We start from the raw sequence: 18,329 nt of genomic DNA on the forward strand, positions 1-18,329 counted from the left end.
ATTACATATGGGTCTTCACTGGTACGAGTTTAAAAGAAGAATCCTCTGCTTGGAATTTTGCCTATTCATAAGAAAAAGCACTAGACACTCTGTAAGCTGTGCATTTAAAAAGAAAATCAAGCATTTTTGTGAACAACCTTCACAAGAAAATTCCAGCTAAATCCTAACGCCCCTGAATCATGTTATTCATAGATAATAATTTAAATAAAGACACAATATATTAGGTGTTATTAACATCAGATGAGTCAAGAGTCAACAATTATTTCCACATTGTAAACAGAAAACAAGGTTCTACTTCTGAAACAGAATGAGAGCTATACAGAGATAGCTTCTAACCAGAGAGTGTTTCTTCCTAGAAGACAGATCCAGCGTTGTATCATATAAACTTTCCACAAAGTTCCTCAAACAAGGAACATTGACTTCATTCTTCACAGCCTGCCATTAAAAGAAAAATGAACAAGGGGTCAGCCAAACAAGGTACAGCCACAAGAATACATAATATAGCTCGTGTTATAAATAATGTATTACGAGTTTGTTTCTTGAATATAGAGTAAATCAGATGGTACCAATGATAACACACTGATAACAAATTTTTGTTAATACATAAGTAAAACATATAAAATGTTAAGGGATTCTCAACAACTATTCACTACATTACAAGTATTTAGTTTTCTTTTTTCCTGCCTCCAAATCATCCGACCATATATGGTTCTTCACCCAAACTGCTGCTCTAGCATCAAGATTTCTCTTGACCAGACCTCCGAGGCCTAGCCCACTCTTGTTTTATTATGACAATACCCCTGTGCAAAAAGCAAGCTCCATAAAAATAATGTTTGCTGAATTCGATGTGTAAGAAAAAGTGGTCTGTACAGAGCCTTGTCCTCAACCACACTGAACACCTTTGGGATGACCTGCACCAGGCCTCCTTATTACTTCAGAGCATTCACTTAGTAATGCTCTTGTGGCTGAACAGCAAATCCCCACAGCAACATTATACAATTTAATGTAAAGCCAGAAGAGTGGAGGCTATTGAAACAAAAAAAAGATATTAATGGCCATGGTTTTAGAATGAGATGTTCAAGGACAGCTGGTCAGGTGTCCACAAACCTTTGGTCATACACTGTACTTAAAACATATAAAATGTAAAACAGTCCCTCTCTACTCATGTGTCATTAAACTTGCACCAGATTCAGAACAAAGCTAATCACATATCCGTTAGAGGCCATTAAATCAAAACCTAAATATTGACACACTATATATAAGATGGCATAATATCCATTAATTCATTTACATTTAATTTGGATCTGTTTTCATTAATCAAACCATTTTTATTAAAGTTCTTTTTAAATTCTATTTATTTATTTACCAAAGTGAAATGGTTCATCGTGTGATTTCTGTGCATTGAAAAGTTCTGTAGGGTTCTACATACATAGAACATTTAATGCTTAACCATCATGGACAAGCAGAAACCCATAACAGGTTCAAATCTGACCTTCATTTCCTTATTTGCCCCAGACTTATACAAGCAGAAAGTCAGAATTTGTAGCACCTGAGCCAATACTTCTCCACTTACTGCTGCAACAGGCACCAAAATCTCCACAAAGAGACCAGCCAGAGCCTGTTTGATATCTTTGTCTTTCACTTCCAGGAAATACTGTGCACACTCCTGTAACAGAGAACATAGTGGGGTTTCAGATGCCTGCTCTGAGCCGTACTAATCACTTCACCCACAGCACCAGTTCAACAACATCCCAATGCAACTCTACTGTAAATGATTGTACTGCATTTATACATATGAAATCTGTCTTTGTCGCTGACTGTCATCAGGGGATCACTTTCAGTATGAAGTGTCTCATGAACACAGATGAATGGGCCACGTTTTGGCAAAATCTATCAAAATCAATGTCATTTGTCTCAGGAGTTGTAGTGACAGCAACTACTTGGTAGAAATAAGCCTTTATGTACTGAATGTACTGTATATGAAGCTTTATTCATGTTTAAATCTAAAATATGTATATAAACACATAATTATAAGCTTTATTTATTTGTCAGCCAGTATACAGTGCCTTAGAGCAGAAAGGGTTAAGAGACTTGCAGCTTGGCAGTATTGGTGATTAAACCATGACTTTCTATTCAATAACCCAAAGACTCAACCCATTTAGCATTAATTTGTATAAAGTTTTTTTTTTATAGAAATATCACTTCTGTTAGAATACCAATAGCATTGTCAGTTATCTTTGTTAAAATTTGTCATTTTATTTAGCATTTTTGGTGCACTTTCACTTCCTCTCTTTTGCGTGAGCGTCTTTTTATATGCTCAGTGCGATGATTATTTTGACATCGTTGAAAGGATCCAATAACGCCACACACCTACTAAGTTCACACATATTTAAAACTGTTAGTAAGTGTGAGATTATTTGTTGTCGTTGGAACGCTCTGGCATACGTCCTTAATAGTCAAATATGGCAGAGATCACATTTCGCAAACTCATTTTTCCACCCATTGAAAAAAACATGCGTTTGCTTGCAATGTTCTAAGACAGACTGTACTGTTTATATAGCATACTGTATTTGATAAATGCACAAAATGTGAAGTTTATGATCTTATTACAAATACCTCTTATGCTGTTTAACACAAAATGGTTTCGGTCAGTGAATAATCATCGCTATTTTCCTAACACTATATCCTTATAAATGTAAATAACTTTTTGCAAGATATTACTTTGAATAAGTCATTTTTGCTCTGTTCTGGGTTACAACATCAACCGGCTCCAAAGACTCCAAATAAACACAAGTTGTCGATCTTGTTTTTTTCCACATGGGTCATTATTACAAAAATAGATCTCACAGTTCCCCTATAAAGTTACTTTTGAGGAAGTAATGTGTGCTCTTATAATAATTTCGACACACCCATGATGTGATAAGCCTGTGCAAAGCTTTCAAAAGAAAAAAAAAAAATGATTCCATTCATTTCAAAGGTACTTCTTCACTGAACTGGGTTCGTAAGTGAGACGATAATTAAACTGACCGGCGAAAAAGAAAACATCTGGAAGCATTGGTCTAAAGCATGATGCAAACGTTCAGTTAAAATGTTGCATAAATATCAGTCTGTGTGCTATAAATAACCCAATACAGTTTACATAACTACTGAGAACATGTTGTATAACTTCCAGGAAACTGCAACGTTCATCACGTTCTCATCACTTTACAGTACCTGCATGAATTGAAAAGATGCCTCAAAGTCCTCGACAGGATACATCTTCACTCTGAAGAACTTCAGACCCATGATGAGGCTGATGGTGCTCTGGATCACGCAGGGGTTCTGCTCCTTCTGACGGAGCTCCTTCAGCTCACTCAGAAACTTCTTCTTCACAGCAGCGAACCTGAAGCAGGGCAAAGAGAGGAGGGAAGACAAGATGAGATACATGAGAGATGTGTTCATCACAGCCATTTTTTCAGCTTGAATTTAATGGGATAATGCATGGCACTAAGTGGGATATATTTTTAATTAGACTAGGGTAAAAGATTTTTCACAAGATTTTTGGGAATGCATTCATTTTACATAAAAATGAATGAATGAATCTATCTATCTATCTATCTCTTACTTCAACTCTCTCTACTGCAACCTCTCTCTCTGTCTGTTAAATGTTAAGTTGTTTCCCCAGACAAGTAGTTTTGCTCCGTATCAAACTGCTTCATCATGAAGACTGATAAAATATATTTGATTTATTTGTCACTTTTCTTGGTAAAAACGTGTTATTTTAAAACGGATTTGTTATTATTCTATTCCAAAATAGTAGAATATATTACACACCACCCAGTCCAAACACTTGGCTGGTATTTTAATAGAAAATGAAGGTTTATTAATGCTTCCACCATTATTTGTTAGATAACAGATTTATCTCATTTAAAAAGCAGCAACTACACCATCTTGATACTGGAAAAAGTAACTAAACTGTGTTAAATTAAAAGGGGGTGCTCATTTTTTTTAGAAGCCCATGGTTCTCCAGTGCATTTCCATAAAGCATGCATTGTGTAATGTTCTTTTTTGTGCGTGTAAGCTACTCACTTTGCCTGAGCCAAGACTCCTATTACTTCTGCATATAAATCTGCTACAATGTGCATATTGGTCATATTAGGACCATTGTACCTGAAAACATGCAGAAAACACCATATGTTAAACTTATAAAAAATAAGTGATTGTACTGGATAGAAGCAGATCTGAATATTACCCTTCTTTGTATTTAAAGTGCTTAAAGGCCAGTTCAATGACTTCCTGAACCAAAGAGTCGAGGACAGGGTGGAGAGGCATCTAGTCAATGATGAAGACAGAAATTATTAGATAGTTTATATTATTAATATTATTATTATTATTAAAAGCATATTTCACATGCTACATTCATTTTTTTTTATTATCTTAAAAAACATGATCAGGTTTCGAAACCAATATATGTACAAATGAAATTCAGTATATATGCGCGATTCTTGTTTTCGTTACTGTAAATGCATATTTTTGTCATGTATTCATTGATGCACATCCATACAGCTTAAGCTGACTGATCATCTGAGACCGAATCAGTTCTTGTTTTCATATCATACAACATACAACTTTTCCTGAACCAAGCAGAGTTTTGGCACTCAAATTTGCAAAGACACGATGTGGTAGATTTTATAGAGCAATAGGTAATGCTCTGGTGTCAATCCGGCTGCTGAGGTGCCAACTAATGAGGTGTTGGCTTGACTGAGATAAGACTGTACCTGTTTGAGTACTTCTATAAGAACAAGGGAGAAGATGAAGTCGATGGCCAGATCTCTCCTCTCCAGTAGATAATCTCTTTGCTGTTCATCACTGAGAGAGAGAGAGAGAGAGAGAGAGAGAGAGAGAAGAACAATGACTAGATGTAAGCTATACTCTTCCTCTCTGTCTAATAATATTCTACCGTGATGAAACCCAGCTCTCCCTGACTCATAAGTCCTGGGCTGGACTGATGTGATGTCACTAGGCTATTTTGGCACTATTGAATCAATCCATCCAGTCAAGCCTGGAGGTGAACATTTTAATGGTCCATTATAGTGTATTTCTGTTATGTCAGTGATATTTATTAGAAGAAGTGTCATACAGTCCATGGCAGAGAAAATACACCCACCCAAACACACCCAGAGAGAAAAGTAAAAGGAATTCAATAGCAACAGAGGTCTATTCGGAGTAAAAAAAATAACACAATGTGTCTGACAACACAGTTATCATTGCTTTCATCTCTTATCCGTGTGAAAATGGGAAACAAGTCTCACTTTTTGGACTTTGTGCTGGAGCGTGGTCTGTACTCATGGGATTCATCGTCCACTCCATTCTGCCTCCTGTACCAGTCGAACAGCGTGCGGAGGATAGAGGGCAGGCAGTACTCTGCCAGGGAACTCATTGTGCTGATCAGCTGGAAGGCAAATGATTTATACAGTTATATATATATTAATATGCTATATATATAGACAAGCATTTCCATAGTCTGATGGCTAAGAAGAAAAACAGGTGTAAAAGATGGTCTTTGTTTGCATTTTAAAATGGTGAAGAAAGACACAATCTCAGAGATGAGAAAAATGTGCTTTTTTTTGACAAAACAACACATTTTGCTTTCAGTCTGACTGTGACATGAAGGAAATGTAAGGTCGAGGGTGAAAAGAGAGGAAAGTGGAGAACAAAGTAGCAGAAAACTAAAGGTGTGGTCACACTGGATATCTGCCTTTGTGAATTTCTTTACCAGAGTTAAGAATTATCAGTGGTTCAATGTATGACGTGTTTCTGGCAGGAAAGCGAGAGGTTTAGTGAAAAGCTAACCTTTTTCGACTAATTTGTTGTTGAAGAGGAGCAGAAAATGCCTGCTGCCCTAAACCCATGCTTTTCTGATAGATGAATTCTTAGGAATAAAGTTCATGTAGAAGAAGATAAGACTGAAGAAGGTGAATCCAAAATTGACCCCCTTTATTTTTGACCCCTAACAGATGCTAATTTATTTATTTATTTATTTATTTAGCATACTGTATCCTCTCTTAATTAAAGTAACAGCCTTATTGAGCATTTTATGATTTTAGTTATCCTGATATTGTTTACTACATAGTAATATCAAATTATACAGAAACATTTGTACAGAAACTTTAATACAGAAACAAAACCATGACTAAACTTTTTTTTTTACTCTTATTAAACAGTACCTTTACTATAAACAGGAACACCAGAATGTAGCACTGCAATAAACAATGGCCTACATTTGCATATTGGATACTGATTGGCTATTAAAATGTATGATGTAATAACACTTGCATGTCACATTTTAAAGCCTAACGATCCAGCTTCTAATGAGATTTCAGAGCTCAACGCTGCTTATAACAACGTGCCAAAAACTCTGCAGTGACAAATTTCACATTCCGAACAATCCTCACAAATTCATTTTACCCTTTTTTTACGTGATTATGTAATTAATAAAATCAACTGATTCATTCGACAAAGCTTGGATTTTTAAAGTTCCGGATAAGTACAGTTCTCATAAGAAACATAGAGAGGGCTAAAGAAAATGGCAAAGAAATGGACAGTCCCAGTGGATGAGGACAGGATTAGAACAAACAGAAAGGAAAAAGATGTCAAAAAGACAACTGAGAACAGTATATCTAAGATAGTAGCGAGGAAAGGAGCTGGTAAGGGAGTGAAAGAGAGAGAGAGAGAGAGAGAGAGAGAGACAGACAGAGAGAGAGAAAGATAGGTTTGCGGCTCAGTGAGAACACAGAGAACTGTTCATTCTGAAAGAAGAATCATCTCACTGTGAGACAGCTGAAAGACCAGGAACTACAAACACACACACACACACAAACATGACCCTGTAAGCCCTGAATAAGCCTGCTATCTACCTGTCACGAACACCCCCCTCCCCACACACACATATCTGTCCATGAACATAAAACTGTTTGCTCACCAGAGGTGTTTTTTAATGCTCTAAGATGGCACATAACAGTGTTTATCCAACAAAGTTAATTAAAAAAATATATAGCTTGTCCAAAAAAGTCAGCTTTACAAACTGCTGATGCTGGAGACTCCTTCCATGAATGTTAATTAACACTGTCCCTGCTGGATTATTGATAAGTATACAGCTAGCACTACTTTTACAACTGCTGTTGTAGAAAACGGTTAAACAAATACAATTTATACAACAACAACGAACTATCCAATAATCCTGTGCTGATCCGTAATCTTTACCATTCACTCGTCATTTATAAATCATTTCTGTATTCCCAGTGATGAGGGCCGGAGCGATCCATACGCATTTCAAATAAAATGTCAAGCCTGACTGGCTCAGCAGATCAGGCTAAAAGGTTCCCGTCTGCAGGAGCTGACATTTGGTCATTTCTCAGATATCACATTGCCTGTATATGTCTTTGTCTGTGTGGATGTGTGAAAGATCTCATCTTTATGTCTATAAAAAACAACAGAAGAAGTTTAATGATGTGCACTGAAAGGCACTTACTTGGTCAAACTGTGGATCCTCGCCCCTCTGCAACGATTTAGTTAAAGGCTTCTCCTGAAAAGAAGAACATAAGTTACATTTATTACACCTATTCAATTCAGTTTTATTTGTATAGCGCTTTTAACAATGAACATTGCCTCAAAGCAGCTTTACAGAACATAAGACATATGGAGCAAAAAGTTCAAGATTAATATTAGACATAAAGTTTAAGATGAAGACCTAAAGACCTTAACCCCTAAAGAACAGTCATAAAACTAGTGCATTCTATAAAAGTGTAGTAAAAAAAAGTATGTATTTAATTTTATTTTTAAGATTTTATATAAGAAAATTATATGCAAACGTCACCAAGAGATTGCTTTCATTTATAAAATAAAATAAAATAAAATAAAAATACATTTAAAATAAAAATAAAAAATCAATACTGAATTTAAGAAATCATGTCATTAAGGTTTCAAAAGAAATGTTAACCAATCACAGGCAAATATACTTTATTTTCCATATGGTTCCCTGGTTGAAAATGGCTGCACTTTGTTATTAAATGAGCAAAATGTTTGGGTTTTAGCATGAAATTAGCAAAGAGACAAAATGTAGCTAACTAGCATCATCCATGGACATTCTAATCATTTACTTAAAATGTATTTTTTTTTAAAGTAATCATTTATTTTCAGTCTGTAATATTGGCAACATGGTTACCTTTGTACAAAGTGACCAGTTAATATCACAACGTCAATCAGAATAAAGAAAAAAAAAAACAATTATTTTACTTTTCTTCATGATGGATATGTGACTTGTGGAATATTCCAAATATTTAATAGGGGTGGACGTGTTCAGATAACAGGGTCGAGACAATGTTGTGGGAGAGTAAAATTTCATAAGTTGTACTGGATGACTTTGGATGAATTTTCACACATTTCTGCAAAAATAACATGACTTTTAAATGATTTAAATCCAGAATGACTTTTATTCTAAAGTGCAGTTATGCTGGATTGGAAATGGGACTTTTAAATGATAAATGATAAATTCTGCCCTAATTGTGGAACCTTCCACCTACATGATTCACATAAAATGCAAGAAAAAGTATCAGAGGCTGTCTCTGGTCAGACAATCCACGCTTTTCCCATGGCTGAGTTATTCAATGACACATGAATAAGACATATAAGGTCACGCTGTCGGCTTCCTTACAGCTCAATCGAACACTTTTATCTGCTTTACCTTTTAGCTTTAAAGCAGCGCAGTCAAAACAAAAGAAAAGTGAAGAGTGCTAAACAAATCTACCGAGCCAGACAGACAGGACACTGAGGTCAATTCAATTTCTGCTGATTCAGCTCAATAACAAAGCCTTTTAGTTTAGGCCTCATAAATATTTCAGCTGAAAGTTGTTCTAGAGCAGAATTGATTAAGCTTATATTTATAGAAAGTGCAATGTTCTTTTCAGAAACAAATACACTTTGGTATGAGCTTAATGCAGACATTGATCATGAGTTTTATGACACTCAACAACAACAACAAAACATGGTCTGCCCACTACATCACTCATCTGAGAAGCTTTTTCCGATTTATTTAAACTGCAGACAACGTTCTCGACATTAATAAAGCTGATAGGAAGGTAGGAGGACTTTACATTTAGGAAATGTTCCGAAGATTTACAGCACAGTCTCATCTTGTAGTCCATCCTTTCTTTTTATAGGCTGCTGTAACCTGTAATGGCATTCATTACCTTTTCCGCCTTCTCGCATTTCTCTGTAAATCTTCCTCGACCCTTAAGTCTTTTTGACTTTCTCAGCATGTTCGCAGGAATGTTGTGAAAAATACTGTCATAGACTTGTCTAGCACAACCCACATAAAATGCCTGTCTGAACCTTAAGCACATGAATCATCAACAATGTGCTAGCATGAAAATGGCTAGTAACTTGACTGTGTAATATCTACACAGGAAAACAGAATATTTTAGACTTAATATCATTGGGCACTGCTTGCAAGGAGTATTTGTTTCTACACAACCTTGCACTAGCTTGGCTAGACTTTAAGACTTGCACCTCTTTCTTAGCATACATTAGAGAAAACCTATAGGACAAGAGCATGGCTAATATCGTACTTATTCAGTCCGTTTTTTGAGATATAGTGCTAATAAATTTAAGACATAACTTAATGACATTAAATACTAACCAGATATTCCATCTGACTGTAAATATGTTTGCTAACCCCTAAAAATCATCAGCTTTTATCTGTTATATGACTGATTATTTTTGACAGAAAAACATTAAATGACACCATATTATAAAAAATATTCACATTTAAATTGGGTTTTTATTAAATAATAAATTTAAGAAAATCACTTTTTAACCACCAGATTTAGTGATAGTCACATTTTCTCAGAACTTTTTAGAACGATTGATGCAGTTACTATAAAAATAACAGAATATCTTACAGATTAAAAATATAAAAAATTACATAGGCAACCCACAAAAGCATGGTCAGAATGCTACACACACTTTATCCCTGAGCAGAGGGCAGCAGGTGCCAGTGCCCGTGGCCAACGTTCCTAGCTGACGTATCCGGCACCATTCTCTAATATCCTTTCACCTTAACTTGACCCTGTCATACATCTGTTTTTATTCCTTGGCCTTATTCCTGGCTTGTCTTCACTCCATACCTCTCTAAAGCCAGTGATCACGTAAGCAGCAGCATGTGATCTGAGTTTCTGGAGTGAGGAGCCAGCATGATAGAACAGGATAAATGTTGTTTTGTGTTTCCTACTGATGAACTGCTGAGTAATTTTTTTTTCTCTACCCATTTTCATGCCCAAAGTATTTAAAAAATGGAATTAAAAAATGTTTATTGGGACTATCAACAATATGAAAGGTATAATATAAGACATAATATAAGAAAATATTTTGGGCTAGTAAATTACAAGAGGAAAATGTCCCAATATCTCTTTCTTTTCCCAGTATCCTAGTATCTCTTGGTGATCTCGCATCTTTTCCACATTATCCATTTTCTCTAAAAGCAGTACTACACTAATAACTTAGTTGTGAGCAACTCACATGCACCTTCTACAAAAGAATTCCTCAGTTTGAAGCAAATAATTGTCCAGAATGTGTTGGTGTGCTGCAACTTTGCAGCAAATTTCCATTTCACTGGAACTAAGAGGCCCAAACATGGTCCAGCACGACAAAGCCCCTGTGCACAAAGCAAGCTTCATGAACTTTACACCGTGTTTAGATTGGAAGAACTCAAATGGCCTAAAGACTTTTGGGATGAACTGGAACCCTGGCTGTATGTCAGGTCTCTTCGCCCCACATCAGCAACTGACCTCATTACTGCTCCTGTGACTGAATGTGCAAATCCCCACAGCCATGTTCTCAAATCTACTGGAAAGCATTTCCGGAGGAGTGGAGGCTATTATAGGAGCAAATGAGGAATCAACTTCATGTCAATTTTTATGGTTTTGGAATTGGATTTTCAAGAAGAACATATGGGCATAATGGTCAACATACTTTTAATCATACAGTGTATTTCAAGTTTAAACAAAATGTATATCAAGGATCAAGTTCTGAGGTCCCAGCGATAGCTCCCAAAAAATATACAACTTAGAAAGAATCTAAACAGAAAACTATAAAACTATACAAATATAACTTAGAAAGACTAGACAGGTTAATACTGTAGGGTAATAGACAGTGTAATAGGTTATATCATGGGTTACATTACTACCAACAGTAATCCTTATAACTAAAGAACTAGCAAATTGACTGAATCCAATTCCTTTTCACCTATAACACAATCATGGGTCTGAGTAAATGCTGTGACAGAGCTAAAAATTCATAATTTAATTTAATTTATTTGTCACATATACATTACTGCACAGTGAAATTCTTTCATCTCATAACCAGTCCTTGAATAGTTGGGGTCAGAGCGCAGGGTCAGACATGATGCAGCACCCCTGGAGGTTGAGGGTCTTGCTCAAGGTCCCAACAGTGGCAGCTTGGTACTGCTGGAACTTAAATCTTCTGAGCAACAACCTCAATCACTTGAGCTACCATTTACAATTTACATTTATCCCAGGCAACGTACATTTATACAACTGAGCAGTTGTGGGTTAAAGCCTTTTAACCATCTAATCAGTAGTCCAACACCTTAATCAATGACCCACCACCCCCTGATTTAACAGATACAGGAAAAGACATTTCCATCAACACACAATACACAGTGGGTTCTCAATAGAAGTTTCACCCAAAAGCTTTTTTTAAAAGGTTTGATTTTTAGATTCATCTACAGAAATAACAGAATATCAGAATAAAGCATCCTTAATCTGAGCACTCTTAGAAAAGTCACAGTATTTTATTCCTTGTATCCTATAGGATACAAGGAATATATGGATTTAGCTATATATATATATATATATATATATATATATATATATATATATATATATATATATACATATATATACATATATATATATATATATATATATATATATATATATATATATATATATATATACTTTTTTAATTTTTATTTAAATAATGAAATAATAAAAAATAGCTAGCTAGATCAATAGATAAACATGAATTAGGAGAAATGTTACCTAAAGGTTGCATCTAGCACCCTAAAGGAATTTTCAACCATGTCCCTGTGAAAGACAGAATCAAGGGCCCTATGAAAAACCTTACAGCAGAGGGTTTTCCTTTTTCCTAAAAGAATTTAAACACTAACTCTTCCTTCCTTAAAAATTAATAATAATAATAATAATAATAATAGCTCCATCCATCTATAAGTCACCCAATGACTCTTGATGAATCTATTTTCTAGGAGTTCACATTGAGAAATTTAGGGCTCCTGATGGTTACACCGACATAATGCTTCTATGTTAGAAAAGGTTACTAGTGGAACAGTTTCTATAGCAACGTCATAATTGTTAAATTTTTAAGAGTATACTTCTATTTCCCACCTCAGGTACCTTGTCTTCATTTTATTCCAAGGTGACTTTTGTCTATTTTAAAGAAAATATTTGACCACATTTAGTACAGACATCTGTTAGAAATCTGTATTTCATTCATTCAGAATATAAGTTCAGTCTTATATCACTGATGAAGACTGCGGGAATCCCATTTGAGAGGTACGGTACTGCAGACCTTAGCGCTTAGTTTTACATAACTGAGGAACTGCATACTCTAAGACATTTTAGAAAGGCTCAGTTGAGGAAAGGAGGGTCAATTTTAGCTAAATAGTGTGCTATATTAAGTTTCATAAACCAATATCCTGTCTTCTTCCCATAGGAAACAGAATCAATGTAAGGGCACATATTGATTCCTTCTCCCTTTTAGCAGAGAAAATTAAATTTCATTCCATTTTCGCCCAACTGAAAGCTAATGCCTGAAAGTTTTACCCCACTCTGGCATGTCCTTAAGATTAAATTTCTGACCCTAAGTTATGCCATTATATGTAGGTTAACTTACTTCCTGTTCTGCTTTACACTGCCAGATGAGGGTTTGTGTAAATGTTTTTTTAGAGAACTGAGGTATGTGACATAACAAGTTCTATTATATAAGGAATAAATGTATGTATGAAGCAGTTACAGAAGTTGATCATTTTCCAGTAACAGTAGTCCTGAAGTGTTTTATCCCTTTTATCCCACATGAACAAATTTTATTTATTAAGGAATGACACATTGTGTGTTTATGTTTATCATTCCATTTAAGGCTAAGGAATATCCACAGAACAAGCTAGTTCTTGTCATGACTTAAATTATAACAGTTATAAATAGACAGTCCCTCATCAGCTTCTCCTTTTCCTCTTTCTTAAGGTTAATAAGACCAAAAAAATCCTGACTGTGTCGGAAAACTCACAGCTACACAAGTACTACTGAAGAACCTTCTAAATGTCCTGTAAATGTTAACTAAATGTCCCATCACAATCATTATAACCAATGATTACATCAATAATTATACACATTTTATCCAAAATCCATATATGTGAAATGTCCATTAAGTCCCTGTATAGAAATGACGAAGTATTCAAACAAGCACATTAACATAATCCTGTGATTTGCAACTAAACTACTAACAAAGCCGCCGTTAAAGTTAAATGCTGAAAGACAAATCTTGTGTCTGTATATTATTAACATACTTAACAACACAATGCTTTTGTTTATTTCAGAAATTCAATGCAATGTGGAGATGGCACGGTGGCTTAGTGGTTAGCACGTTTGCCTCACACCTCCTGGGTTCGAGTCTATATTAATTATGTTCTATTTTATTATGATCTACAAAAACATCCAACCAACTAAATTTCCTCTCAGATATGAAGAATTTGTAAAAGTACGACGTTATTAAATGGAATAAGCAGGTTTTAAATCCCTGAATTGATTAGCAGCATTGAATCAAAGCAAGACGAATCACAGACACCACTGATTTGACTACTAGATCACTTGCATAAGTGGCCAAGCCATGAGTTTGACTATTAGATGAGGAGGCTGAGAGGGCAGAGTGCAGAGAGTGTGGTGGTTACTCAGAAATTCAGGGAAATGACCGATAACAAAAATCCAAAAGCACGAAGCAGGAGACTCCAGTGAAGATCTATGAGCTGCTCTCCAACAGTATTAATCAATAAGTTTGTACTTTTGTCTATCTGCATTAAGCCAGCTTTAACAACAGAGATTCAGAAGATGGCTAAGACTCCTTAGTAAAAAATTACACACGATCCAAGAGTTAATACTGAACAACAGGAAGAGGGATAGAAAATAGAATATCCATGATACTATCAAGGCCAGGGGAAAAGCCGATTAGCAAACAAAATTCCAGAGTAAAGCACAGAGATATCAGTCCGTAAACAACGGCTGGGAATTTGCACGCTAAAAAGAGGAGCAAGACTTTGCGACATAATCCTCAATTTAATTGTTCTTATTTAGTTCATAAACTAGATGTGACATCAGAACAGGGAGTGATCGTAAAACAGGAAGTGACTTTTAGTACTCGTGGGAGGTGGCCCTTCTGCTGGCGTTAATGTGTTATGAGCCTAGCTAACAAATTTTTGACGGATTTTGCTGTCACGGAAAATTATTGAGAGTTCTTTGGAAATCTTAGCTAGCATAATTTGTAAATCTTACTGTCAATTTTAGTTCCATTAAAAGACAGACAATTACAGTTCTGCCTCAGATCGTTTTTAGGGCACTGGTGGCTCAGTGGTAGGTTTCTCAACCTGCCATGCGAAAGGCCCAGGTTCATTTCCCAGCTATTGCACAAACCCCAGCCACTGGATGCAGTGCCGGTCCCGAGCCCAGATAAAATGGAAGGGTTGTAAAACCTGTGCCAAGTTGCTGTGTGGAGCAGTTGGTCTGATGTGGCGACACGTAAGGAGCAGCTGAAAGAGCAACAACAACTTGCACTCGGACAGATACAAGCATGGTATTGGCAATGGCGTAAACATTGCATATACAAAATGTGTGCTATTAAATCAAGTGTGGTCTGGTGAATTGGGCTGTAGACAGAATGAGTAGCTAGTATGTATGACAATGTGAATTGCTGTATCGATATACAAGAGCCCTGGTCACACTAATCGCTAACAATTTTTCTTAATCACAAGTGTGTCCTGAGCATCATATTATATGACATGAAGAATGTACATTATCACACAGTCTGTTATAGAATTCAGCCATGATGCAACCAGGATCATCTTAAACAGCATAACGAAAGAAAGTTGTAATCACACAGACTCCAGCCAGATTTACTCACCAGTGGCTCGGCCATGACAAGTCGGATCTTGCGCTCAGAAAGCGTGGTGAAGTTGGCAAACAAGCTCTTGAGGACATACTCGCCAGGTCGGCTCTCGGGGTCCACGTTGATCGACATCATGGTCCCGGGGCCCTTTTCGCTATGAAGGTGGTATACAGGAGCCACAGGAGGCTTGCTGTATCCAGGAGAGGCTGTCAAAGATAACACACATGTATGTGAGTTAACAAACATCTGGCTGGGAATGTGGCAAGTTCAAACTAAATACATACGGCAATACTGAGAAGCTTCCTCTTTCTGGTTTTTACTGAAATGACACAATAACCCATGTGCTTCTCAGGGAAAAAAAAAGCATTTTTCCTAAAGCCAGTATGTCAGACGTGAAGTCATTTCCCATGTTCTTTGCCTTTCTAACAAACACGGCTGAGAGCACTGGCCGCTCTTATCTCAGCGCAGACAAACGGAAGTAAAACGCCCAGACTCACAGCTGCTGTTCACATTCCTCCACTGAATTGTGACATCATTACGGCAAAAAAAAAAAAAAAAAATTAGGATCGAGACAAAGAGAGAATTCACAAAATCTACAACCACATTTTCTTGGAAATAAAAATGCTTCTTCTTATTTCAAAGGAAATTAAATGTGCACTTTAAAACTAGATCTAGATCCTGGTTCTACCTTTCCAGGCTCTAATCCGTGTAGGAAATAAAGCTTTTTAAGACGTCTGCATGTTAAATAAAGTTCAGTCAGTATCTGGTGGTGAATATAAGCAATAATAAAATATCTTTTAATTCAAGAATGACATCATGGTTTTTACCTGATGATGGGTCTATGTAATGTCGCAGAACCTCTGTGAAACAGGTTAGTTCCTGTAATCAATTATATTACCAGCTAAAAACAGGCATTCCTTCATCAGGTTCTCTTTTTTTTTCGTTCTCAGAGACAAAAAAAAAATGCAGCTTGTCATGTCACTGAGAAACCACGAAAACCCTACATCCTGAAAACGTTCCTGTTTCAGAAAATGTGAGGTTACGCTGCCACATCTGACTGTTTATTAATTCGAAATAAACGTCTTCTCACAGAAAAGGTTTTTCCGTGCAAGTTGTGATGATAACGTATTAATACAAACCTGCGAACTAAAGAAAGCGCTGCTGGTATAGAAAATGAATAAAATACCTTTTAACCAATCAGTTTTGAGCAAACAGTAGTACTTGCAGTTGAAAACCTATAGCGAGTTTTTGTACTTAAGCCAGATAGTAAGGAAAACTTACTATCATTTACAGTTTTTTATGATATATTTGACTATATTTTTCTGAGCAAAAAAGTCACTAGCAAACACCCAAGATCAATAATCTTAACGTTTTTTTTTTCTAGTTACACACAGGTGCTACTGTACAGCAGAGGTGTTAAAGGAGGGAAACAAGCCAAAACACTCACCCAGTCAGAGCACACAGAGAGGTTTGAGCTGAACACCAAATGCACACACCTCTAAAACAGACTCCCTTTCTCTCTCACCCACATCCCATTTGTAATAAAACCAGTATATATATATTATATATAAAGTATATGAGCTACTACATTACATACAGAGGAAAAATCTCACTGTCTCTCTCTCTCTCTCTGTCTCTCTCTCTCTCTCTCTGCACATACCCAGACCCTTGATGAAGCTGACCATACTGGCTTTGCTCCAGCACATGGCTGTACCGTCCATAGTGGGACACCGGTGTACTGTATCCATTCTTGTTAATTTTCACATCACACGTCCTTATCAGCCGTTTCTACTGCATCTCCAGCTTGCTGCGTTCCCACACACAGCCTCCATCCCTATCCGTAGCCCTCAGCAGATCGGTGGTCGATCCGGGGTCTGCGGCAGCGTGTTTTCCAGTGCGCTTGTTGCCGGACGTCTCTGTGCAGAAGTGTGATCAGTTTGTGGCTCATGAGACTGAAGGTCAGGTTGGAATTTTAAGCTGGGGGCCCGGGCATGTGTGGAGGACTGACACGCTGCAGTGGCATAGCTGCTTGGCTATATTTATCCCTGAGTACACACTATACTGAGAGATCAACCCACCCACACCACCAGTGTAAACACCTCCCAACAACACACACATACACACACACACACAGTTCAGCTTGACAGTCCACAGTCAAACTCTTTTTTACACATTTTTTCAGAAAATGAAGCAACTACATGCTTACCACAAACTCAAAAGTTACCTTAACCCCCTAAACTCTTTAAATCCTAAATATTCCTTAGATTTCTGAGGAACACTGTAAAGCTAAAACAGTGTTTGATTCCATAACAGTTCCATATTATTTAACATGAGCAAACCATTAACTTCAACAAAGGCTTGCATTCATCGATTTGTACGGAATAAAATACATTAGGGTATTCAGTTATAGGAAAATAACCAATGACAGAGAATATCAACCTAATAGAGCAGCATTATTTTGCTCTTATATGACTGCAATTTTATTTATGTTAAAGAACAACTCCATGCCTCATGTTGCGGAACATCAGTATGATATCATACTTCCGCTTATCACGTACATTGTCATTCTCTTTTGAAGCTAATGTTTTAAAGCTTGAAATGTTACTGAGAATCTCCAAAGCACAAACTCCTCCGTCCTGAAGACTTGCTCATGGAGGGAAATTATATGTTACAAAGTGCTGCCGTTGGAGGCTCCTTCCATAAATGTTAAATAAACGTCTCCTACAACAAAGCTCCACCATATTAATGATTATTACAATTTTCTTTGTTAAATAAAGAGCACGTTTTAGTATTTTTCCCTTATTATTAGATTTAGATTTAGAAACGTCTGACTTTGAATGGGCTGTTACTATAGAAACAGCAGCATATTAGAATGAGTGCATTAATATTATAAACATAATATTATTGTATTATTTTATCACAGGTTGCAGGTAAAGTGTTTTACACCATAAAATAACCGCAATTTATCTTGTTATGTACTGATTGTTACTATGTACGACCTAAAAGTTGCAGTACATTTAGCAGTCATATGATTGAATGTCAATAATATGTTTATTATATGTAAAAATTGGTGCATTTAACTGTAGAATGATGAGTATTAT

The 18,329-nt window shown here is 36.3% G+C and overlaps 1 protein-coding gene across 9 annotated transcripts in view; it reads right to left on the minus strand.

Annotated features, from left to right (window-relative positions):
- Window positions 1–18,329, minus strand: part of frya (furry homolog a (Drosophila)) — a 91,187-nt gene that overhangs the window by 49,225 nt on the left and 23,633 nt on the right. For all 9 annotated transcript variants that reach the window (XR_009206958.1, XM_058413151.1, XM_058413145.1 and 6 more), the window contains exons 2-10: window positions 15,244–15,434; window positions 7,511–7,564; window positions 5,292–5,431; window positions 4,758–4,848; window positions 4,232–4,311; window positions 4,069–4,149; window positions 3,214–3,382; window positions 1,574–1,666; window positions 337–435 (exon numbers count right to left, since the gene is read on the minus strand). Coding sequence is in view for 8 of the 9 variants with exons in the window: in XM_058413151.1 (XP_058269134.1) it covers window positions 337–435; window positions 1,574–1,666; window positions 3,214–3,382; window positions 4,069–4,149; window positions 4,232–4,311; window positions 4,758–4,848; window positions 5,292–5,431; window positions 7,511–7,564; window positions 15,244–15,434 (998 nt within the window). In the remaining variant the exon portion in view is untranslated. The remainder of the gene's footprint in view (window positions 1–336; window positions 436–1,573; window positions 1,667–3,213; window positions 3,383–4,068; window positions 4,150–4,231; window positions 4,312–4,757; window positions 4,849–5,291; window positions 5,432–7,510; window positions 7,565–15,243; window positions 15,435–18,329) is intronic.

Source organism: Hemibagrus wyckioides, linkage group LG17 (genome assembly GCF_019097595.1).
Source record: "Hemibagrus wyckioides isolate EC202008001 linkage group LG17, SWU_Hwy_1.0, whole genome shotgun sequence".
Taxonomy (NCBI): Eukaryota; Metazoa; Chordata; class Actinopteri; order Siluriformes; family Bagridae; genus Hemibagrus; species Hemibagrus wyckioides.